Source organism: Schistocerca cancellata, chromosome 5 (genome assembly GCF_023864275.1).
Source record: "Schistocerca cancellata isolate TAMUIC-IGC-003103 chromosome 5, iqSchCanc2.1, whole genome shotgun sequence".
In the NCBI taxonomy this organism is placed as follows: domain Eukaryota; kingdom Metazoa; phylum Arthropoda; class Insecta; order Orthoptera; family Acrididae; genus Schistocerca; species Schistocerca cancellata.
In genome coordinates, this window is record NC_064630.1 from 488,325,079 (window position 1) to 488,351,852 (window position 26,774).

At 43.8% G+C, this 26,774-nt stretch overlaps 1 protein-coding gene across 1 annotated transcript in view; it reads left to right on the top strand.

The window, feature by feature from the left end:
• Positions 1–26,774, top strand: part of LOC126188618 (opioid-binding protein/cell adhesion molecule homolog) — a 342,397-nt gene that overhangs the window by 262,518 nt on the left and 53,105 nt on the right. Inside the window, exons 5-6 of the mRNA XM_049930219.1 lie at positions 21,793–21,921; positions 22,010–22,147. Of these exons, the coding sequence (XP_049786176.1) occupies positions 21,793–21,921; positions 22,010–22,147 (267 nt within the window). The remainder of the gene's footprint in view (positions 1–21,792; positions 21,922–22,009; positions 22,148–26,774) is intronic.

The window sequence follows — 26,774 nt, forward strand, 5'->3', positions numbered from 1 at the left end:
TGTTCTGTGGGGTCGGAGGGGCTGGAGCCATCACCACGGCGATCTGTTGAGTTTGATGTTACAGCGGCCTCTGTACCGTCGGTACCGATGTCGGAATTTCCACAGTCCATGTCAGACGATCGCTGCAAACAATCGTCCGATGGAGCACGCCGCCGTCTCTTGTGTTTTCGCGGGGAACGCTGTTTACGGACGTTTGTTTCAGTATCTGAATGTGGGTGAATTTCTTCAGCTGCTCCGGTGTCTGGAAGAAAAGCCGCTGTCGGCACAACCCGTGGGTCAAAGTCCATCCTAGCATCCACGCCTTCTTGCAAGGTCGGTCGGTGATTATCTTCAGGTGAAGGCGCCGTTGTAGAGGCCGGATCCTGTGCTGCAGAAGCCATCATGGTCTCGCTATCGGGGGCGGCTATCGGACTAACGTGAGCAGCATCAGAAAGGGTTGCTGCCCATGTAACTTCGGCGTAATTGAGAGGAAGGGTCGTCACCGTAGAAGGAGTCATAGATTCTTCTGTCGGGATTTGAGTAAGCCGTCGTCGGAGACAATCCGACCGGACGTGCCCTTCTTGGCCACAACCAGAGCAAGTGCGTGGCTGACAGTCATACATAATGATCGCCCTACATCCGCCGATGGCAAGATATGACGGAACATGTTTGGTCAGTTCAATTTTTATCTGTCGCACCCCGTTAAGAACGGGGTACGTTGTAAAGGTGGTCCATTTTTCGGCCATACGGCTGATCACTCTGCCGTAGGGCTGGAAAGCGGCGGTGACTACGTCCGGTGGTACTTCGAAAGGGAGTTCGAAGATGCGTATCGTACGGAGGCCAAGCTTCGCGTGATCGATAGAGACCGCCCCAATATGGCCATCAGAATGTTTGAATTTAAGATCGTTCGCATGTGCGCGCACGATTCTGTTGCACACCTCGTCACTTACTAGCTTGACGTAGACAACACTGCTCGTGATAGAGAGATGGATACCAATTATGTCTCGCGGTTCAATTTTAACGTCGTCACGTAGAAAACGTTCCACTTCAAAAGCTCGCGGTCGTGCATGATCGGGTTGAAAACTCATCTTGATGGTGGTTTGTCTGTATGAATGTGCCATGTTGCGTCGGTAGTGATGGATTCTAAACTAGCGACAACGCAGAAGTAAACAACGACGGGCACTCGCAACCGCGCGGATGGGACGTAAACAAGACGTCCTCGCCGCAGCGCTGCGGAAAGCAGACTGGCCACTCAGCTACCGGGGGTGGACGGCGGAACAGTAAAGTAGTGTAACACTTCGTACGCTATCAGGGATGAGAGACCGTCGCCGTCTTTTAAGGCATGGAAAACGTGCACGTCGTTCATTTCTCCGCTTACCTTTCACGAATGTACAGAAATGTGCTAGACGGCAATGATGTACAAAACGCCATTAGTGGCGACAGTAATAGCATCAGATAGTGTTTTCGGACGAATCCAGGTTCTGTTTGTTTGAAAATGAAGGCTGCATTTTGTTTTGCCGCAGACAGGGAGAGCGGCATCCCAGTGATTGCATTTGCCAAGACATACAACGCCATCTCAAGGCCTTATGGAGTGGGGTGCTATTGGGTATTATTACAAATCACTGTACATGAAAGACATCCTGCGACCTGTAGTCATACCTTTTGTATCCCGCCTGGATAGGCGGTGCCTGGATCTGCTCCTGCGAATTGCTTCTGTAATATATGCCGAGAGTGAAGGAAGAGAGAAGGAGCAGGAGAGGTGAAGCACATCGGTACTGCATGTAACTTTAACACTTTCAATAGAGTCAAAAACACAAGTAAATATCAAAGGCATACATAACTTTGGCTAGGATGAGCACGTAGGTGTGAAGCCGTAGTCCATGTCTAATCCTGTGAAGTTAGGATGACTGTTCTGTATAACCTCAAAACTAAAAAAATACTCGTTGCTGTCCAAACTTTAATTGAACGTAACTGATACAAATTCTCAATAGCAAGCTAGCCCACCCGGTAGTAGAAGCAATATTTCCAGGCCGTCTGCTCTTGATGAAATGGGGCGAAATCAAGACGGCACTCCCTGAGCTCCACAACGTCGGCCAGAGGGCGTTGTGGTCGGCGTAGTTAGTCTTCTCTCGTAGAGCGTGTACCTGCATTGTGGCATCGTAACTATCGACGCAACAATACCATTTCTGCACAACACCCCAGACGCCATTTTTCAGCAAGACAATGCACGACCAAATGGTGCTACGACCAAATGGTGCTTCACGAAAACGTGCCTTCTTGGTGTCACAGGATGTCACAACATTTTGACCTAGCCTGCCAGATCACATGATTTGTCGCCAATCGAAAATGTGTGCGATGTGGTGAAACGACGGGTGCAGCGCTGTGATTCAGTGGGAACCACCGGAAATGAACTTTGAACCTGGTGAATGCAGCATGGTTGGCTATACCACAGAACGCCGTTCCCTTCTTCTACGCGTCGATGCCATCATGCATCAGGGCCCACGATGGATCCTGTGCTTACTATGCTACAGGATACATACTGAACCGAGGTTGAAATGGTAATCATTTGTGCATAACACACTAATGTACATATCCTGTTAATATGAATGACCTATTTATAGTCGTTACTTCTGAACATGAGTGTATATACCATATTTTATACAAGTGTGACGATGTTAGGCTGATTTTTTATTTATCTTTCTTTGTCTCCGTTCTATTAGGACTTGTTTTTAAAAGAGACCTGAAGACGATCTTTGCTGACCGAAACCTTTAGCATGAGGATCTAAATATTTGTGATCAGAGACGGGAATAAAGAAATGTATTCTACAATTTGTGTATCTATTCGTGAATATGCCGTAGATTGTGAAATATTTTGTCCTCGTCTTCTTTCATATTTCTCCCCACTATGTTTCGTATATTGATGATTTCTATTGCCGGCTGATGTCATCAAAAGAAGCGTTCGCAGAGTATTTTGCATGGAGTCAGTAAACCTTTTTTTATTTTCTGAAAGTGCTGAAGCGCAGTGCACTCTGCTAGATTGCTTTTAACTGACACGTATAGCTTTCGCAAAAACAGCTATGCGGGAAAAATTTAAAGAATTCAGAAACAAGAAATTACCTCCTCAGCTATCTAAATTTCTTTTTCGATGTTGTTTAGATCATTACTACTAAAGTTGGTTCGGTGTAGCTCTTCATTCTTAACGACAGTTATCTTCTTCAGCTCAACATCTTTCATCAACTATCTGCGTAGTAAACTTACCTTCACCTGCAATTTTCAATGAATATTCCATCTATTCGATGTACTTATTCTTCAAGGCTTTTTGTAATTCTTACTCGGTCAAACAATCTCTTCATTATTCCCACGTGCTCAAGCCATCTCAAACACAACTGCCTCCTGTAGTAGTACATCTCAAAGACTACTAATTGTTTAATGTACATATCTCCTATTGTCATTACTTCATATTCATACAGAACTTGAAACATGGCTTTCGTTACTCTTTTTGTGTTTTCAGGATCTATATTAACTGGAAAGCACCTATTTCTTTTCATAGAAAGCTCATTTGACACGTCTAGTACATGTTACTTCGTGTTTGCCGCGTATTTGTTCTTCACCGACTTGTATGCATCTTAAATTTGTCAGCTAGCATTCGATCCATTCAGTTTATAACACCACTCAATTTTAACCACTTTTGGGTACCATTGACGTATCATCAGCTGATATTTTTGCCCGTGGAGTACAGAATTTATATCAAGATAGAATTCAATCAAAATACCCAAGTCGTTCGTGCAGTCATTAGCTGTCCCACATGGCACCGAAACGTTATATAATGAAACAAAGCCTGAAATATTTTATCCTCGGCCAAAATTTTCTTCAGAGAAGAATATAGTCGAGCGAAACACTTAATCTCAGACTACCACTTGCACCAAAACTTCTCAGTTTTCTTCTGTTACTGATAGTATCCTAAATTTCTTTGACCAGACATCCCTATCTTCTTTTCATTTCATTTCACTTTACTGACCATCACTACTCTTAGAATCAACCTTAGCATTTCCCTTTCTTAGATTTTCTAGCTCCTCTACCATTTTCGATGTTCTGACATTCCACACTCTGACACGTTAAATTTTATCCTACCGTGGGTTATTCTTTTTTTTTTTCTCGTGGTCACCTCTTTCTTACCAGTCCCCTCCCTGAGATCCTAATGGAAGACTATTTCAGAATCTTTTACCAAGGAGAGAACATCATGACACTTTGTTAGATACAGGCCACAACTGTTCCGTATACACATACGTATCTTCAATGGAGTGGAGTCTATTTCTTCAGCTTTCTCCTGCCGTTGATAATTTCTGACTGTGCAGTTTCCGTACCCAAAGGGCAAGAGGTGATCGTAACCTTCTATCCTTCCTCCGTTCGCTCTGACAAATAGGTTGGCAGAACGCCGGTGATACCTTACATAGGAGGTCTTCGGCCACTATTACCTAAAATTTGTATTCAAAATTCTAGTAGTGACTGGGGAAAAGAGGCCCGTCTTTTAACAAGAACCTGTCGTTGATCTCTAGATGAACAGAGAGTCACACACGATTGGAATTAAGCAGCAGATTATACCAGGGTAACGTGGATAACAGATTTTTCACATTCACATCCATTTGTTGTCGGGTGATGGAAGAAATATTGGTCACATTCTGGACACGGAATCGTTTGTAGGGAACAACGGAGGTGAAGTGAAACCGAACTTGTCCTGTTCTACGAAGGCAATCGTAATGTATGTGGAAAGATACTGCAACCCTCGTAAATCTATAGCTGATTATTTGCGCGTGTGGACGAATTAATATAAACGAATACTGGTTTCGGAGGTAGTGCTCTCCTTCCAAAGTTACTCTGTAACCAAGCTGAAAAGATCTAAAGATGTCCGGTCACGTCAGAAACCAGTAATCACTCGGAACTGTGACTACAACTATAATCTATTATTTTCTCAGTTTTTTAACGGAATCCAGGAGTATGTGGGTAGAGAAAGTAAGGGTAATGTTTCGTGATTTCTAGGAGACCTCTGCTACAGTTCTGAGATGTGGCTTGGTAAACTATGGAATATCGGAACAAATATGTGACAGGATTGACGATTTGCACACAAGCAGCTTCTAGAATATCATTTTTAATGACGAAACACCTTCGGAAGCGAAATTAATATCAAATCTACCCCAAGAAGTTTCTAATAACGCTACCGTTCATTATATGTTGAATAGACCTGGAAGATAACGCTGTTAGCTGCCTCAAGTTGAGCGCAGATGACGCTCTTGCGTATAAGAAAATTGCCTTGAGTAAAATTTGTTACGAAATGGACAAAGACATTTTTTGTAATGACTGACAGCCAAATCACAAAATAAATAAGCGTGTTGTAACATTCGTAAACAAATTATCTGACCGTCAGTATACGGATATACTATGTAATGCGGGACAACTAGATAACACAGGAGACAGAACGTCTAGTACGCCTTACTATCTTAGCAGGAGAGGACGAATAACAGCACCGTGTCCCGTCTGGAATGCTCAGTGACTTCAAACGTGGACTGTTCATTGGCTGTCACTTGAGTAACTAGCCCATCAGGAACATTTCAGTTCTTCTGTGCGACTGCTGATGCAGTGTCAGTGAAGTTCAAATACAAAGGAACGGCCACAACTGAACCACGATCAGTCAGACCTCATTTACTGTGTTGGGGTCTCGTAGCCTCCCGAACGGAGTTGCGGCTGGTGTGCCAAATTAGTTAATTTAATAGGTTTGACATATAAGAATAGCCAGACTCCTAAAGGGATAACTAGCAAAGTAAGTAATATTTAAAGATACACTGAAGCGCCAAAGAAACTGGTATAGGCATGCGTATTCAAATACAGAGATATGCAAACAGGCAGAATACGACGCTGCTATCGGCAGCAACTGTATGACATAAAGTGTCTGACGCAGTTGTTAGATCGGTTACTGCTGCTACAATGGCAGTTTATCAACATTTAAGTGAGTTTGAACGTTGTATTATAGTTGGCGCTTCAGGGATGGGACCCAGCCTCTCCGAGGTGCGGACTTTTCCGTACAACCATCTCATGAGTGTACAATGAATATCAGGAGTCCGGTAAAACGTCAGATTTCCGACATCGCTGCGGAAAAAGATCCTGCAAGAACGGGACCAACGATGACTGAAGAGAATCATTCAACGTGACAGAAGTGCAATGCTTCCGCCAATGCTGCAGATTTCAACTTTGGGCTGTGATCTAGTGTCAGCGTGCGAACCGTTCAACGGAACATCATCGATATGGGTCTTCGGAGCCTTGATGATTGCACGATACAAAGCTTTACGCCTCGCCTGTGCCCGTCGACACCAACATTGGACTGTTGATGACTGGTAACATGTTGCCTGGTCGGACGAGTCTAATTTCAAATTGTATCGAGCAGATGGGCGTGTACGGGTATGGAGACAACCTCATGAATCACGGACCCTGCATGACAGCAGGGGACTGTTTAAACTGGTGGAGGCTCAGTAATGGTGTGGGGCGTGTGCAGTTGGAGTGATATGGGATCTGTTATACTTCTGGATAGGACTCTGATAAGTGACACGTACGTTCGCATCCTATCTGATCACCGGCATCCATTCATGTCCATTGTGCATTACCATTGCAGCAGGACAATGTGACACCCCCACAGTCCAGAATTGCTACAGAGTGGCTCCAGGAACACTCTTCAGAGTTTAAAAACTTCCGCTAACCACCAAACTCCACAGACATGAACATTATTAAGCTGTCCACCAAACTCCCCAGACATGAACATTATTGAGCATATCTGGGATGCCTTACAACTACTGTGCTTCACCCCCTCGTACCTTTTCGGTTTTATGGACAGCTCTGCAGGATTAATGGTGTCAGTGCCCTCCAGCACTACTTCAGACTTTAGTCGAATCCATGCCATGTCGTGTTCGCGCAGTTTTGCGTGCTCGCGGGGGCCCTACACGATGATAGGCAGGTGTTCCAATTTCTTTGGCTCTTCAGTGTATATACAGCTGGTAAGACAGCCATGTTCAAAACTGACCTAGAAAGGAGGAGATGAAATCATCTAATTGTGACGATTGATAGAAAGAGATTTCTATGGACCTAGAAATATGTCTGGGTCAACCAGCTGCGCCCCCCCCCCCCCCAATCCAACCCCTTCATCTCAACTTCTCGTACACTGCGGGAATCGACGAGGAGTAAATACAGTTGTTACGTGCTGCTCGTTCATCAGTTCCCGGTCAACCTTATAAGCAAACCCACTCCTTGCGCAAGGGATAGCACACTGGACTCGCATACGGGTGGACGACGGTTCAAACGCACGTCCGGACATCCTGATGTAGGTTTCCGGTGATTTCCTTACATGGTTCCATTGGAAGGACACGGCCGACTTCCTTTCCTAAACCGATGGAACCGATGAACTCGCTGTTTGGTCCCTTCCTAAATCACCCAACCAACCAACCCAGGGATTGGTGAGTGGTATTGTGAAGACTTAAGTATTATAGGAGAGTTAAGGATAAGTAAAATAGAACTGTTTAAAGAACGATAGAAATACATCAGTCATTTGCAATAACACTGTTTTTTTATTATTCGTGCTTATCCAGAATTCAGCTATAAAGAGCCACTTTCAGTGCTAAATTACGAGGAAATAACAGAATCAGAATCCATCTCAGAATCAGAATCAATCTCAGAAAATTCTTCACATGGACTCCGGTTTGTGTTTTACAATTCTTTTACAGGTTCCTTCGAATCTGTATAATTATTTCCATACAAGATGTACTGAATCTGAACAGCAATGAGAAATTCTCCCGGTTTTTTGTTTTGCAATGATTTCAGCGTTGCCACGCCGGATTAGCCGAGCGGCCTGCGGCGCTGTAGTCATGGACTGTGCGGCTGATCCCGGCGGGCTTTCGAGTCCTCCCTCGGGCATGGGTGTGTGTGTTTGTCCTTAGGATGATTTAGGTTAAGTAATGTGTAAGCTTAGGGACTGATGACCTTAGTAGTTAAGTCCCATAAGATTTCACACACACACGATTTCAGCGTTTGAATAAATGTTGTCATCTCCATTTCACTGCTGTCCATTTTAATAGATTTAGGAGCTCCGGCAGTTCGTTCTACTGCCTCCTCTATTTAGAACTGGAGACATTCTCTCGAGTTACGGAACTCCTTCTTCTCACAAAAGAAAACTTTGTTATGCATTCACTGTGTTCTATGACTCATTTTGACAGCTTTGTTTCAGTGGCGGTATCTTCCAGAGATTTCTTTGTGGGATTGGTATGGATACCGTCCAGTGGCCCAACCATGCCACTTGCAGTTTGTTGTTGTGAACAATTTGGGTCATACAAATTGCTCGACAGTCCTCACACAAGTAGCGCCTCGCCTTCCCGAGTACGTCTGATACTTTACTATCAGAGGTGTAGAATATCTTACTTTTTTCATGAGGTCTGTAGCATCTCCGTGATTCAGGCCATTAATCCAAGATCCACGCTCCCTGAGAAACACAACGTACCACCCTCGCGTCACATGGTTCAAAATGGCTCTGAGCACTATGGGACTTAACTTCTGAGTTCATCAGTCCCCTAGAACTTTGAACTACTTAAACCTAACTAAGCTAAGGACATCACACACATCCATGCCAGAGGCAGGATTCGAACCTGCGACCGTAGTGGTCGCGCGGTTCCATACTGTAGCTCCTAGAACCGCTCGGCCACTCCGCCCGGCGCGTCACATGGTGGTCGATGAAGCATACCCACAGGTTACTGTTACAGAGGACTGGCTGAGCTTACCATTCGCTAGCACAGGGGTCCTGGGTTCGCCAGACCATACCAACCAAATTTGAGACCCTGTTTGGTGGAATCCGGAAGGAATGTGTGGCTTACCAGATGCGAGTGAGGCAGCGGGTGTTGCCGCCGTTTTCTGTGTAGTTGACGTCAGACATATAAAGCCAGAGAATTTGTACCGTCTGCAGGGGACTTGCTTAGCTTTTGCAAAGAGTTGGAGGTTGTCGTATCGTGGCCGCGCGGAATCAGCCTAGCGGTCTCAGGCGCTGCAGTCATGGACTGTGCGGCTGATCCCGGCGGAGTTTCGCGTCCTTCCTCGGGCATGGGTGTGTGTGTGTTAGTCCTTAGGATAATTTAGGTTAAGTAGTGTGTAAGCTTAGGGACTGATGACCTTAGCAGTTAAGTCCCATAAGATTTCACACACATTTGAACATTTTTTTGTAGTATCGTGGAGCGGCAGTCCAAATTTTCATTTACATCTACATGATAACTCTGCGTTTCTCTCTTTAATATTTGGTAGAAGAACCACTTTCAGACTGTTTCTCGACTGTTCCACTGTCGAATAGCACGTCGAAAAACAGAGCACATAAATCTTTACACGCGCTCTCTGATTTATCTTAGTTTATTATGATGGTAAGTACTCCTGCACGTGGGAGTCAGTAAAATATTTTGACATTCCGAGGAGAAAGTTGGTGACCTAAATTTTGTGAAAATATCTCGGGGCAACAAAAAACGCGTTTATTTTAATCTTGCTGACCAAACTCCCTATCATGTACGTGACAGCCTCTCCGCTGTTCCGTAGAAGTACAATGCATGTGGCACGTCTTGAACTTTTCCGATGTCCTTCATCAATACTATCTGATAGGTTTCCCATATAGAAACGCAATACTCCAGAAGAGGATGGACAAGTCTATTTAGCAGATTTTCTGCAGTACTTGAGTGTTCGCCTAATAAAACGTAGTCTTTAGTTTGCTTCATCTTCTATGTGATGATTTTAAGTTTAGTTGCTCGTAACTGCAATACCTAGATGTCTAGATGAATCGATAATTTTTAAAACGGTATTATTTTTAGATAAAAGAAATTTAACAGTGTTTTTTTTTCTTTTCTTACCGTATATGTGGAGGATCTTACAGTATTTATTGTTTATGATCAATTGCCACCTTCTACAAATAATTTTGCAGTGAGTTTTGAACTTCTCACCAATTTGCTGGACGGTAAACGACAGAATCACCTGCAAAAAAATCTGCGAAGGCTGCTGAGATTGTGTACTAAATCGTTTATATAGATTAAGGACGTAATAGGGCCTAGTGGAAATTCCTTGAGGAACCCAAATTCCACTTCGATTTCAGTAGATGACTACCGGAAATAACTAGGAACTGTGAATTTTCTGAAAGGAAATCACGGACCTAGCCGTTCAACGAAGAGGATACTCCATTTCGACAATTACACACATAATTGCAATGGAAAAGTAGCAATGATTACGTTTATACATTATTGTCGACATAAGGGAGATATGCGTATAATGAGAGCACTTTATATAGGGGTTTTCATTTGATGAGATTTAGTTTTTTACTAATGCAAATCATTTACAGCAGGGGAAAGAATCGTAAAATATGTTGGTATGAAATACTTATGTAATTACTATAATTTTTACAGAGTCAGAAACTAACAGTAGTATATTTGATTATTAAGCCGGATTTGATAATTCGACCAAACTTTGTAATTAACCAGTTACATCCAGGGTCGAACTTTAAATAAGTTAATCCACCAAATTTATCTCTGTACTAATGGATTAATGCGAGGGACGCACACGATTGAGACTTCTCAACCAAGTGCGTTTGGCTTCGAGCTGTTACGAGTATAGAGCAATGTTTCGAAGACAGTTTTCAAATTAATGAAATTTAACTGAAATCCCTTTCATTTTCTGAATTATCAGTGCATTAATAATGTGTATATTTTGGGATATTAAAGCCATTTTTTTTTTTTTTTTTTTTTTTTACTAGGCACATGAGACATTGTTGAACGTGAGTCTCTGTAGCACCTAGTCCAACTCTGATAAACTCTAATAGCCGTTTACGGAGAGGAAGCATAGGTGGCACTAGAGATATTAAATAATTGAATAATTGCTTTGGAGTATAATTGCTTTCGAATAAGTGGCACAGTGTCTGTGTAATGATCCTACGTCCTGAAATCACATGTGAATAGACATTTCAATATGTTTGCTGAAATTCACCACTATTTTTTGTTGTAGCCACGTGAGAAATTTATCCTAGTTCCTCTGAACACAGCAAATCACAGACAAGCTAAACGCTAGAAAACGGCGTAGGATGGTAGCAGAAATAAACTGAATGGAACATACGAAAAAACGTAGGTAAAGAAGGCACACGTTTCCCACACTGATAAATATAGGGATTGTTTGTATCAATATTTTATTTGTGTACTGCTTGCATATTGATGAATGATTCTCTCCCATATTCTCAGCTCAGTCACTCAGAATCGCTGCTTCCATACAACTGCGCAGCGACCAATCAATTGTTGTCTATTTGTATAGTGGCCCGTGAGCTTTTTAACGTGAACAAAATGGAACGGTTGCTATCGTGGCAGATGCATTGTCCAAGACCGAGGAGGAAGCGAGTGTTTGTCAATAGAAGGAGCGTGAATGAGATATACAGCCACTGTTCATTTATTGTCACGTGAAGAATGCACACCAGTGAGTTCCTCAAAAAATTGGGGGCTATTCAACTGAACAATGTGCTACTCCGGCTCACGTCGTTATTGTGCATCCGGGCGCGTTTAATCAAAATCCGTTATTCAACGTTATTTAACGGGACACACGATATCCGCCCTTTATGATGTTGACAGAGATACTTTTCAGCTAGCTGCTTTCTGGTAGAGAACTGCATCGCAAATGCATGTTCTCCAGATAGGAAAAGAGCTCATTTTACAGCACAATAAGGGAGCAATTAAATTAATGAGTTCGGTAACACCGAACATGGGTAACTGCGGATCCAAAGCAATTTCTAACTTCGGTATTTGTATGTATCCTGTAAAAATGGGCCTAAAATACCTACAAATGGAAAAAAAGTAATATTTATTTTTCGGATAGGGTACACTTTAATATAATAATATGCTCATGTGATTCATTCACCACTACATATATACAAGTATGTATGCTTCTTACGCTATGACTAGAAATTACGTTTACATATCCCTCACTATAGCGGGTGCTTTCTGCCATGAAATACCGTTTTATTTTATTTTATTTTTTTTTATTTGAAGCTCTTCACATTTTCTTATCTTGTGTTGATATTTTCATCTATGCATAAGTCCTCCCGTCAGCATTCTCTACAATCTGCTTAGGATATTCCAGCTATAGATTGTCCCTAACATATTTTCTTCTACTTGCCATTCCGTCTCAAAGTTGAGTATCACTGAATGTATTAGCAGATGTCCTGTTAACCTCTCCTTCCTTTTGGCAATGATCTTTTGCTCACCTACACTTTATATAACCTCTTAAATCCACACTTTCTCCGTCTACGTCTTCTTCGAAAGCACCGCAATTGGAATAATTCCCAGATTTCTCTCCGTATTGTTGGTGGTCCACGTTTCACTTCAAGATAATTCTGTGCTCTAGATGAATGAAGTACTCAGATCAAAAAGATGTAAGATCGCCCGTACTGTTCAGTCTATACATCAAAGAAGCAATGACGGAAATAAAAAAAAAGATTCACGAATGTGATTAAAATTCAGAGTGAATGGATATCAGTGATAGGATTCGCTGATGACATTGCTATACTCAGTGAAAGTGCAGAAGAATTACAGAAAGTGATGAATAAAATGAATAGCCTGATGGGTACAGAATATGGATAGAGAGAAAGAGTAAAATAATGAGAAGTAGTAGAAATGAGAATACCGAGAAATTTAAAATCGGATCTGGTGACAACGCAATAGCAGAACTACTTAACTCAGCTTCCTAGACCTCAACCCCTGACGCACGGAACAAGGAGGATATAAAAACCAGTCTAGCCTTGACAAAATGAGCATTTCTGGTTTAGAGAAGTCCGCTTAAATCAAACATAAGTCTTATTTCGTGGGAGAAATTTATGAGAACGTACGTCTGAAACACAGCATTGTATGGTAGTGGGACATGGACAGTGAAAAAAACGAAGAGAATCGAAGCATTTGAGACGTGGTGCTGCAGACGAATATTGAAAATTAGTTGCAATGATAAGGTATGAATTGGGGAGATTCTCCACGGTATCGTCGAGGAAAGAAATATATGGAAAACACTTACAATAAGAAGGGAGAGGCAGATAGAACATCTGTTAAGGCGTTAGGGAATCACTTCCATGATACTAGCAGGAGCAACAAAGAGTAAATACTGTCCAAAAAGATACATATTGGAATATATCCAGTAATTAATTGAGGACGTAGGTTGCAAATGTTACTCTGAGAAGAAAGCGTTGGCCTTGAAGAGGAATTCATGGTGGTCCACCCGTATCAGTCAGAAGACTGATGACTCAAAAAGAAAATATGAACACTTTGTAGAAATTTTTCCTCAGTTTCGTATCAGTAAACCGCACACTCTCGATTAACGAATCTAACGCCCGTGTATAATACAGTTCCAGACACCTGACTAATTTGTAAATGAGCCAATGTGTTAACTATCTGACCTTAACCATGTAAGCGAGGAAATATTTAGAAAAAGTTCGATGTTTAAAGTTTGTTGGAAGTCGCCAAGTGTATGCACATAATCTGGGTAATTTGCGCTCCGGGAATTAAGCTACCTCAAGAAATACACAGAGATTCTAATACAGTACTTGTGGTGCTGTATTAGTCCATTAACAGAATGTTATACCTCTTCATAAGCAGATTATGACAGCATTTTAAATTTTTAAATTCGGTCATCAAAATTACGAAACTCTGAAAATGAAATTTTTTGATGCACTTGGAAGCTGTAAGATAAGCAATCTGTAACTGACACTATGCACCACGAACCGAGTTACCCGTTTAGTAACATAGATCCGCTACCAGTAGAGTTCATTTGTTGGAGAAGGCTTCCTTCTCCTGTGTCAACCTCTTGCGACATCTTTCTTGGCGTAATCTTGCTTCCTAGGAGAATTCTTTCACTTCGTTCATGCCTGTGTTGTTCCCAGTTCTCTACATATACATCCATACTCCGCAAGCCACCTGACGGTGTGTGGCGGAGGGTACCTTGAATGCCTCTATCGGTTCTCCCTTCTATTCCAGTCTCGTATTGTTCGTGGAAAGAAAGATTGTCGGTATGCCTCTGTGTGGGCTACAATCTGTCTGATTTTATCCTCATGCTCTCTTCGCGAGATATACGTAAGATGGAGCAATATAGGCTACTGCTTGACTCCTCGGTGAAGGTATGTTCTAGAAACTTCAACAAAAGCCCGTACCGAGCTACTGAGTGTCTCTCTTGCAGGGTCTTCCACTGGAGTTTATCATCTCCGTAACGCTTTCGCTATTACGAAAATCTTCTCTATCTCTTCTGTCAACCCTATTAGGTACGGATCCCACACCGGTGAGCAGTATTCAAGCAGTGGGTGAACAAGTGTACTGTAACCTACTTCCTTTGTTTTCGGACTACATTTCCTTAGGTTTCTTCCAATGAATCTCAGTCTGGCATCTGTTTACCGACGATTAATTTTATATTGTCATTCCAAAAAATTGTTCAAATGGCTCTTAGCACTATGGGACTTAGCATCTGAGGTCATCAGTCCCCTAGAACATAGAAATACTTAAACCTAACTATCCTAAGGACATCACACACATCCATGCCCGAGGCAGGATTCGAACCTGCGACCGTAGCAGTCGCGTGGTTCCGGACTGAAGTGACTAGAACCGCTCGGCCACCGCAGCCGGCATGATCATTCCATTTTAAATCACTCCTAATGCCTACTCCCAAATAATTTATGAAATTAGCTGCTTCCAGTTGCTGTCCTGCTATATTGTAGCTAAATGATAAAGGATCTTTCTTTCTATGTATTCGCACCACATTACTCATGTCTACATTCAGATTCAGTCGCCATTTCCTGCACCATGCGTCAATCGTTGCAGATCCTCTTGCATTTCATATAATTTTCCATTGTTACAACCTCTCTATATACTACAGCATCATCCCCAAAAAGCCTCAGTGAACTTCCGATGTCATCCACAAGGTCTTTTATATATATTGTGAATAGCAACGGTCCTACGACGCTCCCCTGTGGGAAACCTGAAACCACTCTTACTTCAGAAGACTTCTCTCCGCTGAGAGTGATATACTGCGTGCTGTTATCTAGGAACTCTTCAATCCACCACACAATTGGTCTGATAGTCCACATGCTCTTACTTCGTTCATTAAACGACTGTGGGGAACTGTATCAAATGCCTTGCAGAAATCAAGAAACACGGCATCTACCTGGAAACCCGTGTCTGTGACCCTCTGAGACTCGTGGACGAATAGCGCGAGCTGGGTTTCACACGATCGTCTTTTTCGAAATCTATGCTGATTCCTACAGAGTAGATTTCTAGTCGCCAGAAAAGTCATTATACTCTAACATAATACGTGTTCCAAAATTCTACAACTGATCGACGTTAGAGATATAGATCTATAGTTTGCACATCTGTTCGACGTCCCTTCTTGAAGACGGGGATGACCTGTGTCCTTTTCCAATCTTTTGGAACGCTACGCTCTTCTAGAGATCTACGGTACACCGCTGCAAGAAGGGTTCAAAATGGTTCAAATGGCTCTGAGCACTATGGGACTCAACTGCTGTGGTCATTAGTCCCCTAGAACTTAGAACTACTTAAACCTAACTAACCTAAGGACATCACACACACCCATGCCCGAGGCAGGAGTCGAACCTGCGACCGTAGCAGCAGCGCGGCTCCGGACTGGAGCGCCTAGAACCGCACGGCCACCACGGCCGCCTGCAAGAAGGGGGGCAAGTTCCTTCGCGTACTCTGTGTAAAATCGAACTGGTATCCCATCAGGTCCAGCGGCCTTTCCTCTTTTGAGCGATTTTAATTGTTTTTCTATCCATCTATTTCGATATCTACCATTTTGTCATCTGTGCGACAATCTAGAGAAGAAACTACAGTGCAAAAAATGGTTCAAAAATGGTTCAAATGGCTCTGAATACTATGGGACTTAACATCTATGGTCATCAGTCCCCTAGAACTTAGAACTACTTAAACCTAACTAACCTAAGGACAGCACACAACACCCAGAACTACAGTGCAGTCTTCCTCTGTGAAACAGCTTTGGAAAAAGACATTTAGCATCTCGGCCTTTAGTCTGTCATCCTTTGTTTCAGTACAATTTTGATCACAGAGTGTCTGGACATTTTGTTTTGATCTACCTACCGCTTTGACATAAGACCAAAATTTCTTAGGATTTTCTGCCAAGTCAGTACATAGAACTTTACTTTCGACTTCGTTGAACGCCTCTCGCATAGCCCTCCTCACACTACATTTCGCTTCGTGTAATTTTTCTTTGTCTGCAAGGCTTTGGCTATGTTTATGTTTGCCGTGAAGTTCCCTTTGCTTCCGTAGCAGTTTCCTAACTCGGTTGTTGTACCATAGTGGCTCTTTTTTTCATCTCTTACGATCTTGATTGGCACATACTCATCTAATGCATATTGTACGATCGTTTTGAACTTTGTGCACTGATCCTCAACACCATCTGCTCCTGAGATAAATATTTTGTGTTGAGCCGTCAAGTACTCTGAAATCTACTTTTTGTCACTTTTGTTAAAAAGAAAAGCCTTCCTACCTTTTTTAATATTTCCATTTACGGCTGAAATCACCGATACTATAACCGCTTTATGATTGCTGATTCCCTGTTCTGCATTAACTGTTTCAAATATTTCGGGTCTGTTTGTCACCAGAAGGTCTAAACGTTATCACCACGAGTCGGTTCTCTGTTTAAAGGCTCAAGGTAGTTTTCAGATAATGCACATTAAAAAAATTCAGTGGATTCTTTGCCCCTGCCACCCGTTATAAACGTTTGAGTCTTCCAGTCTATTTCTGGTAAATTAAAATCTCCACCCAAAACTATAACATGGTCGGGAAATCTACTCGAAATATTTTCCAAATTTTCCTTCAGGTTTTCTGCCACAACAGCTGCTGAGCCAGGGGGCCTATAGAGACATCCAATTACCATGTTTGAGCTTGCTTTAACAGTGACCTTCACCCAAATTACTTCACATTTAGGATCCCCGTCAGTTTCCTTCGATACTATTGCACTTCTCATCGCTATAAACACGCCTCCCCCTTCACTGTCCAGCCTGTCTCTGCGGCATACATTCCAATCTGAGTTTAGAATTTCATTACTGTTTTCCTCTGGTTTCAGCGAACTTTCCGTCCCCAGTACTATGTGGGCATTGTGACCGTTTATTAATGAGAGCAGTTCTGGGACCTTTCTATAGACGCTCCTGCAGTTCACTGTTACCACATTAATATAGTCATTCCCTGTTGCGTTTTGCCTCTGCTAACTTGTCGCGTCTCAGGAGGCGTCTTGTCGCGCCTAGGGAGGGATTTCTCTAAATAAATGATTATTCTGTTTTCCACTGTGCTTTATCACATTCGTCTTTGCTGTGTTTATTCTTAAGCCATACTCTTCTAAGTAACCTGTCCATTGTTACAACAGACCTCCAGTGTCTCTTTTACATCCAACCAGAATAAACTGTCAGCGAAGCAAAGCATTAGAATATGCTACCTCTGACATGTTATCGCTGTCGTGTTGTCCAGGCGGACGCTTTGTTTGGTGGTACCACGCTATCATGCGTTTGTCTGACGTCGATGTGATCCCCAATGACTGAGTGATCAACAGTCACACGTTTATGTCCCTGAAGACGAAGTTTTACGCTTAGAAACCGGTTGTGCAACAAATTAAGAATATTACTGGTAACTGAAGAGGATTTTTATTGTATAAATATATTCCTCAGTTGCGGATGTTCACCTGATCAGGTATTTAAGGCTGAAGATGGTCGCATTGTGATCGCAACTGGTTATATTGAAAATAAATATTTTACTGCAGTCAAGACGATTTTTTATCCTTTTTAAAGGCTTATTTTACTTTTTTTATGTTCATCTTATAACCTCTTTTCTAGACACAATGCATTCCGTTCAACTGCCCTGCCTGATAGAATAACATCGCAAAATCTCAAAGCTTTAATGTCTTCTCCCTGAACTTAAATTCCCTTTCCTAATTTGTCATTGCTGAAGGAAGGATATAGCTCGTAAAACTGTTCAATTATCGCCGCATGATTACTTGAAATGTTCATTTGTGTTGCATCGGTTGATACGAAAGTTGCACAGTATTTCATAATCTTTAAGTGCGAACAATACCCTAGAAATTTTCCAGCAGTTTGTACGTCGAAAAAACTTCAAACAGCACAACCTCATAGTTGTCGATGAGAATGAAATCGCTTACGGTACTACAGTTGTGGAAATTAGTATAGAGGACGAGATTTTACGACAGCAGTAGTACAATGTCTAAAGCAAACGTATATCAAATTTATAGTGAAAATAGTAGACAATAAGACATAAAGGATCATGACGTTATATAGTTTCTTTCATAGCATGAGTGATAAAATAAGATGTTCGTATCTCCTGGATGGAAATTTGTATAAAGGCACTTAGTGCCCTGTTGTGTTACTGCATTGTCAGTACTTTGTCTAAACACCGTTCTACCTAATTACCTCAAAAATTATCTTCAGCATTAATTTGGTTAGGATTTGTAATTGTTGCAGTGAAATTGTCACCGCCTTTCTCTCATCGCTCGTTTCGGCTCACATATGGGCTCAAATTGCCTTTCATTTTGATAAACACGCCTTTGATGTAGCCCCCAAAAGGTTTTCATGGGGTTCAAGTCAGGGCCGCGTGCAGGTCAGGGCAAGAAATCGATATCTTTATTTTCAAACCATCTTTTGGTTGTAGCAGAAGCATGCACAGATGCACTATCTTGTTGGAACATTCCAGTGAGTTGTGTCTCCAGTACCTCAGTGTACATGTTACAGTTCGTTCTGTGTTTAACCAATCACTGCGTGATTTACCTTTAGCGCAGATGGCTGCATGAATCATAACACTTCCAGCAACAAAATTGCTGCTCATTGTTACCTGCTGCCCTTTTCTCAGATCAACCCAATAATAATGAAATCCATCCAACCCATGAAAATTAAACTATCTCATTCTTAAGTCCATGACAGACGTTTCTCAGGAAACTCCAATATGGCCTGGTTATATCTGGGTGTTAGAGCAGGTTTATGCAGTCGTTACTTGAATACTATATGATTATCATTTGACAAAATTTGTCGTACATGTCTGGCAATTATTTGCAAACGCAAATCAGCAACAAGTAGAGGAGAATAACGGTTTCTGGCCCTTCTGTTGCCCAGAGGTAGCCGCTACGAGGTCACAGATAATTATCTACTAAGCCCATATTTTTCGTTCAGTTCATACCGTACACTCAGTCTAACAAAATTATCAATCACCGTAATTGAACGTTTCAACTTCTTGGCGGTTATAAGATTAAAGTGTCCTCGTTCGATTAGAGAGTGGCCGTTCGCATCGATTTTTGTTTTTTCATCACACGATAACTGTTCTCCGTGTCGCATTGTCAGAATCGTGGTTTATGTACACAGCATTCTCTTTAGTAATGTGTGTTTCCTGCCTGCAGTAGAGACACGTACACACACACTGACATCGCACAGAGCCGACTGCCTTTATACCGAATTCCATTCTCCACCACCGTATTCGTTGATATTTTCTGATATAGTGTACTACTTCTGGTACCGCGCGCCGCGGAATTTGAATCCGCGTCAGACGTCATGGACGTCGAAGACCCCTAGAGGACACTGCACCATCGCGCTGTAAGCTGTGGCGGCGCGCGCCTCCTGGACTGCTTTTAGTGTGAGGGCGCCACAGTGGAACACGTGTTTCCAGCTGCCAATAGCGGCACCCCCGACAAAGTACTTAAGCGCCTGCCTCTCGCTCAGCCAGACCCCCACCCTCACCTACCTTGGCCTCACCATTGACCGTCACCTCACCTGAATCCCTCATCTCCACTCCCCATCCAAAGCCCAAAACCGCCTCCAACTCCTCAAACTCCTCTCTGTCCGGACATGGGGGTTGCACCCCGCCACCATCCTCCACACCCACAAATCCTTAATCCGTCCCATCCTCTGTTATGCCAGTCCTGCCTGGATATCTGCCCCCCCCCCCAAATTCTATAAGTCCCTCCAGATCCTTGAGCGTCATATGCACTCCACCTCGCCTTCCGTATACGCCTCCCGTCCCCCCACGTGGATCCTCTATGACTTCATTCCTTTCCCCCATCTGCTCCTGTTCCTCGAACATATCCACATACTCTACACCTCCCGCCGCCTTGATCCCCCTCACCCCCTGGTTGCTCCTCTCCTCTCCCGTCCCCGACCCCTGCCACGCCTTCACTGTTGTGTTCCCCCTACCCCCCATCTCTACACCCTTCATCTCCTTTACCAAGCTGGCTTCCATCAACTCCCCCTCCTGGATGATGCCCTCTCTCCCTCCATCTATCCCTCCCATCAACTCTTATCCCCACCCCCCCCTCCTTTCCTCTGTCCTTTGCCTGGGCTCCCTCTTCCTCCCTTCCATCCTGTTTTCTCCCCAGCAAACCTCTCCCTTCTTCCTTCTCCCCCCCGCCCTTCGAGTCCTTTTGTATTCCCCACCTCTGCCTTCCCCAGTCCCCGTTGTGTCTGCCCAGCACCCCCCACCCCTCTTATGGGTCCTCATCCTCCATCGGCTCCTTTCGCGCCTCCCCCCTTCGCTTTTCCTCTCCTTCCCCCCTTCTTTATTTTCCCATCATCTGTCCAGTTCCCCCCCCCCCCCCCCCCACCTGCTCTCGGCTGTGGTATGCCACATTTGCCAACTTTTTAGTGCAGTGTTCCAGTGACTGTTCAGTGTTGTTCGTCTTTTTCGTGTTCCGAACAGAAACCATGCTGTCGCTAGGTGTGAATTTTATGTCTTTTGCGAACAGAAACCAGACTGTCGCCGTGTTTTTTTTTTAATTGTCTGTCTGTTGTTTTACCTGTCTGCTTCGTATGTATTTTATTAACGTCATCATCCCTCTGTTCTTTGTTTTAAATTCCACGCTTTGTTTTCGCCATGTTACTCTTTAAGTCTCCGATGTTATCGCCTGTTTTTATTATTTATTCTCTTCATCTTTTTAACAGCACGTTGGCTCGACCTCCTGCGGGAGTAGCCAAACTCCCGCGGTGTCGATACGCCAATTAGAGCGTCTCCATAGTCAGAGGCACTCCCTGAGGGTATCTCAATCAGATAGGCAACTCAGTTTAACCCTGAGGTCAAAGCAGGAACAGCAGCTACGCTGCTTACACTGCCCCCACACCTGGCAGATGTCGCCAGTGTTTTACAGCAGCAGCAGCAGCAGTAGTCAGCCAGTCAGTCTAATCTCGCTTACGCCTGTGGCCACATCGCCTCGCGTTAGAGAACTTAGTTACTTGTTCTGTGTACGAGTGGACGTGTTTGTTTGGTTCCCTTGTGACTCCGTTGTTCGGTATTGTTGTTGTTCGTTCTGTCCTTCGTTGGTCGTGCCCGTCCTCTCCAGTTGTGTTGTTGTTCGCGGGCCTCTCCGCGGGTCCCGCCGCGCTTTCCATCATTGCAAACCCGCGACAGTCCCGGTCGCAGTTATAACACTAATGACATCAAATGCGATACAGCTGGCGATATACTGGATTCATACTGCTGCGTACACACAGTGCACAAATATTTCAACCGACAATATTAATTTTCCCACAGATACCCATGGCTTTATACTCATTTCCACAACTGTACCAGAGTGTAGTTGATGGAGTTTCAGTGTGGAGTTTAAAGAGCTGCTGGTCCAGGGGCTCGGAGCCGCGCCTGTGCTCCGGTTCCCAGGCAGTGAGCGCTGTGCGCTCCACCGCGGCCGCTGCGGCGCACGTGGTCTGACCGCCGGCCTGTCTTTGTGCCGCAGTGCAGAGCGTGGAGGGCGCCGTGTTCCGCATCGCGCGCGTCTCGCGGCTGCACATGGGTCCCTACCTGTGCATCGCGTCCAACGGTGTGCCGCCCAGCGTCAGCAAGCGCATCTCGCTCGTCGTCCACTGTGAGTACCGCCGCGCCGCCACTCGCCGCCCCCCGCCCTTACACCCCGCTGGGCAGCGCGCGCTCACCCCACGCCGCCTGTGTTGCAGTCCCGCCCATCGTGCGGCCAAAGAGTCAGCTGGTGGGCGCCTACGACGGCCGGCACGTCACCATCGAGTGCAGCTCCGAGGCCTACCCCAAGTCCATCAACTACTGGACCCGGGACCAGGGCGAGATACTCGCCCACGGTGAGTGCACCTTTCTGAGCGTAAGCATCCGTAGTCAGTGTTTATATCAACGAAATTATTTCGTTGCTACACATGTTGCGTAAACCAAAATTCGACGTTTCGATCCACTGCTGCGACCTCCTCAGGGAGACTAAAACTGCTGATCTTCTCTACCTAGGGTGCCCATTTATTTTGATGACCCCAAAAAACTTACTTTCCAGAAAAAATAAATAGAAAAGAAAAGAAAACGATAAAAGCTACAAAATTCTGTTCAGCTACCAGGAGTACATTAACCAGCATGATTATCTTCCATCGTTCATTACGAAAATTGTTGGGAACCGTAGCGGTCGCGCGGTTCCAGGCTGTAGCGCCTAGAACCGCTCGGCCACCTCGGCCAGCGAAATAGTTTTCAAAATGTTTTGAAACAGTCACTGTAGTCCTTTCTAGGAGTTGCGTGTAGTAATGCAGTACCATTTTCTTGGATGTCCTCAACTGCGCCATAACGGTGTCTTTTTATTGACAACGTCTATCTGGGGAGAAGCCAAAATTCAGTTACGGCCAAATCAGGCGAATACGGTGAGTGATCCAGAATTGTGATCCATTTGCTAGCGAAAAACTCGTGCACAATTTTCGCTTCCTGGGCCGGATTGTCGTCGTGAAGGCGCAACCAGGAAATTTCCTTTTTGTATTCTGGTCGAATTCGAATAATTCTAGACCATAAACGCTGGAGGATTAAAAGAAACTTGGCATGCCTTACTGTCCCACTGCGATTTTCCGACTAGTGTCAGACACGCATCTGTCACTTTCGCGGCCAAGTTGCCTGCTGTACCAATTCTAGCCATTTGACTTTCTACCAGGCCTGCTGATAAAAATCGATATATCGGTATTTATTACAAAAAATTTCAATATACACTGAATCGCCAACGAATGTGGTATAGGCATGCGTATTCAAATACAGAGGTATTTAAATAAGAAGAATACGGCGCTGCGGCAGGCAACGCGTATACAAGACAAGTGTCGGGCGCAGTTGTTAGATAGGTTACTACTGCTACAGTAGGAGGTTATAAAGATATAAGAGAGATGGAACGCAGTGTTACAGTCGACGATGTGACTCAGCATCTACGAGGTAGCGATGACGTGGGATCTTCTTCCCGTACGACAATTGCACGAGTGTACCGTTAATAGCAGGAACTGAATACCAGGAATCCGGTAAAACACCAAATCTCCGACATCGGTGATGGAAAAGGATCCTGCAAGAACGGGACTGAATCGTTCAGCGCGAAAGAAGTGCAACCCTTCCGCAAATTGGTGCAGATTTCAGTGCCATGAATAAGTGTCAGCGTGCGAGCCATTCAATGAAACATCATCGAGCAGCAGGTCCATTCGTGTGACTGTAAGACAAAAAGGCTTACTCCTGGCCTGAGCCCCTTAACACCGACATTGAGTTTTGATGACTGGAAACATGTTGCCTGGTCGGTCGAGTCTCTTTTCAAATTGTATCGAGCGGATGAACATGTACAGGTATGGAGACAACCACACAAATCCATGGAACCTGCATGTCAGCAGGGGACTGTTCAAGCTGGTAGAGGCGCTGTAATGGTGTGGGGCGCGTGCAGTTGGAGAGATACGGGACCCCTAATACGTCTATGTGTGACTCCTACAGGTGACACGCAAGAAAGCATCCTGTCTGATCAAGTGCATCGGTTCATGTCCATTGTGCATTCCGACATACTTGGGTTATTCCAGCAAGCCAATGCGAAACTCCACACGTCAACACGTCCAGAATGGCTACAGAGTCGCTCGCGGAACACGGATCTGAGTTTAAACACTTCCACCTTCCCAGACATGAACATTATTAGCTTATCTGTGATGTCTTGCAACGTTCTATTCGGAAGAGACCTCTACCTCCTCGTACTCTTACCGATTTATGGAACAGCCTTGCAGGATCCATGGTGCAGTTCCCTCCAGCACTACTTTAGACATTAGCCGAGTCGTGTTGCGGCACTTCTGCGTGCTTGCGGGGCCCTACACGATGTTACGCACGTGCACCCGTTTCTTTGGCTCTTCAGTGTATAATCCGCTATGCTTTCGCTTGATGCGGTACGAATGACTTACAATCAAGCTGTTCTTACTTATCATACGTCTTTGATAATAGCATGCAATAAACGACTGTAATAGTTTCGATTATTCATTTTGTAGCGAAATGGCTACACAACAGTGGAAAGAGACAGATATCCTATATCTACTGGAAATACCTTTTGCACATTTCTATTCAGATGCTTCCGAGTATCTTTGTGCTGCAGAAGCACCCGTGGTCTAGGGGCAGCGTCCTTGATTACTAATCAAAACAACCTCGGTTTCGGGTTCTAAATCCACCATCTCTTAAATTTGGATTAATAATCTGCATTGGCGGCCTACGACTTCCGCCATAATAAGTTACCCTCATTCTGCCAACGGCCTTATCACAGAGGGCGGAGGTGCGGATAGAGATTCAGGGCTCTGTCTTGTCCTTGGGATACGAAAATGCTCCTAAAGGTAGAAGAATCAGCAATGATCAACGGAATGGGGATGTAGTAGGCAATGGAGACCACTGCAGTAAAGACACATGACGTGTGTCAACAGGACACGTGTTCTGTAATTGCAAAAGAGTCATGGTGATCTCTCCGTTGGCAAAATATTTCGGAATAGTCCCCCATTTGGACATCCGGGAGGGGACTGCCAAAGAGGAGGTGACTTTAGAGAAAGATCGAATAACCACCGAAGTGGTAATGTTTTCCGGGTTGGGGCGTGAAATGTCAGAAGCTTCAACGTGGTAGGGAAGCTAGAAAACCTGAAAAGGGAAATGCAAAGGCTCAATTTAGATATAGTAGGGGTTATTGAAGTAAAATGGAAAGAAGACAAGAATTTCTGGTCAGATGAGTATAGGGTAATATCAACAGCAGCAGAAAATGGTGTAACGGGAGTAGGATTCGTTATGAATAGGAAGGTAGGGCAGAGAGTGTTTCTGTCAACTCATTAGTGATAGGGTTGCCTCATCAGAACCGACAGCAAACCTCCATCAATAACGATAGATCAGGTATACATGCCGACATCCCAATCTGAAGGTGAAGAGATAAAAAAAGTATTTGAGGGTATTGAAAGGATAATACAGTACGTGAAGGGAGATTAAAATCTGAAAGTCATGGGAGACTGGAATACAGTTGTAGGGGAAGGAGTAGAAGACAAGGTTACAGCTGAATACGGGCTTGGGCAATTAATGAGAGAGAAGAAAGACCAGTTGAGTTCTGTAATAAATTTCAGCTAGTAATAGCGAATAATCAGTTTAAGAATCAGAAGAGTAGGAAGTATACTTGGAATAGGCCGAGTGATACTGTAAGATTTCTGTTAGATTACATCATGGTCAAACAGAGTTTCCATAATCAGATAATGAATCGCAAGACGTACCCAGGAGTAGATACAGACTCAGATCACAACGTAGTAGTGATGAAGAGTAAGCTGGAGTTTAAGGGAATTAGTCAGGACGTATCAATACGCAAAGACGTGGGATACATAAGCACTACGGAATGGCCAGATACGGTGCAACTTCTCTAAGACTATAGACACGGCAATGAGGAATAGCTCTGTAGGCAGTACAACTGAAGAGGAGTAGACATATCTAAAAAGGGCAATCACTGAAGTTTAGAAGGAAAACGTAGGTACGAAGAAGGTAACTGCAAAGAAACGATGAATAATAGAAGAAATACTTCAGTTGATCGATGAAAGAAGGAAGCACAAAAATGTTCGAGGAATTAGAAATACAGAAATAGAGGTCGCTGAGGTATGAAATAATTTGTGAATTTGTCTCATGTAATAGAAGGAGACACAAAACGATTTAGGAGAGAGGGAGAGAGAGACAGAGAATTACCGCACCATCAGCTTAACAGTTCATGCATCCAAGTTGCTGACAAGAATAATACACAGAAGAGTGGAAGAAAAAATTGAAGATGTGTTGATGACGGTCAGTTGCTTTAGGAAAGGCAATAATGACGTTGCAGTTGATAATGAAAGCAAGACTGAAGAGAAATCAAGACATGTTCACAGGATTTGTCGTCTTGGAAAAAGCGTTCTGAAATGTAAAATGTTGCAAGATGTAAGAAATTCTGAGAAAAATAAGGGTAAGCTGTAGGGAGAGACTGGTAATATATGTACAAGAGCCAAGAGGGAATAATTAGAATGGACGACCAAGAACGAAGTGCTGGAATTAAAAAGGGCGTAAGACCGTGATTTAGCCTTTCGTCCCCACTGTTCAGTCTCTACATCGAAAGAGCAGAGATGGAAATCGAAGAAATGTTCAGGAGTGGAATTAAAATTCATGTAGAAAGGACATCAACGATACGATTTGCTAATGACACTGGTATCCTGAGTTAAAGTAAAGAAGAATGCGTGATCTGTAGAATGGATGGACTGTCTAATGAGTACAGTGTGGTGTCACCGCCAGACACCACACTTGCTAGGTGGTAGCTTAAATCGGCCGCGGTCCATTAGTACATGTCGGACCCGCGTGTCGCCACTGTCAGTACTTGCAGACCTAGCGCCACCACATGGCAGGTCTAGAAAGACGGACTAGCACTCGCCCCAGTTGTACGGACGACATTGCTAGCGACTAGAC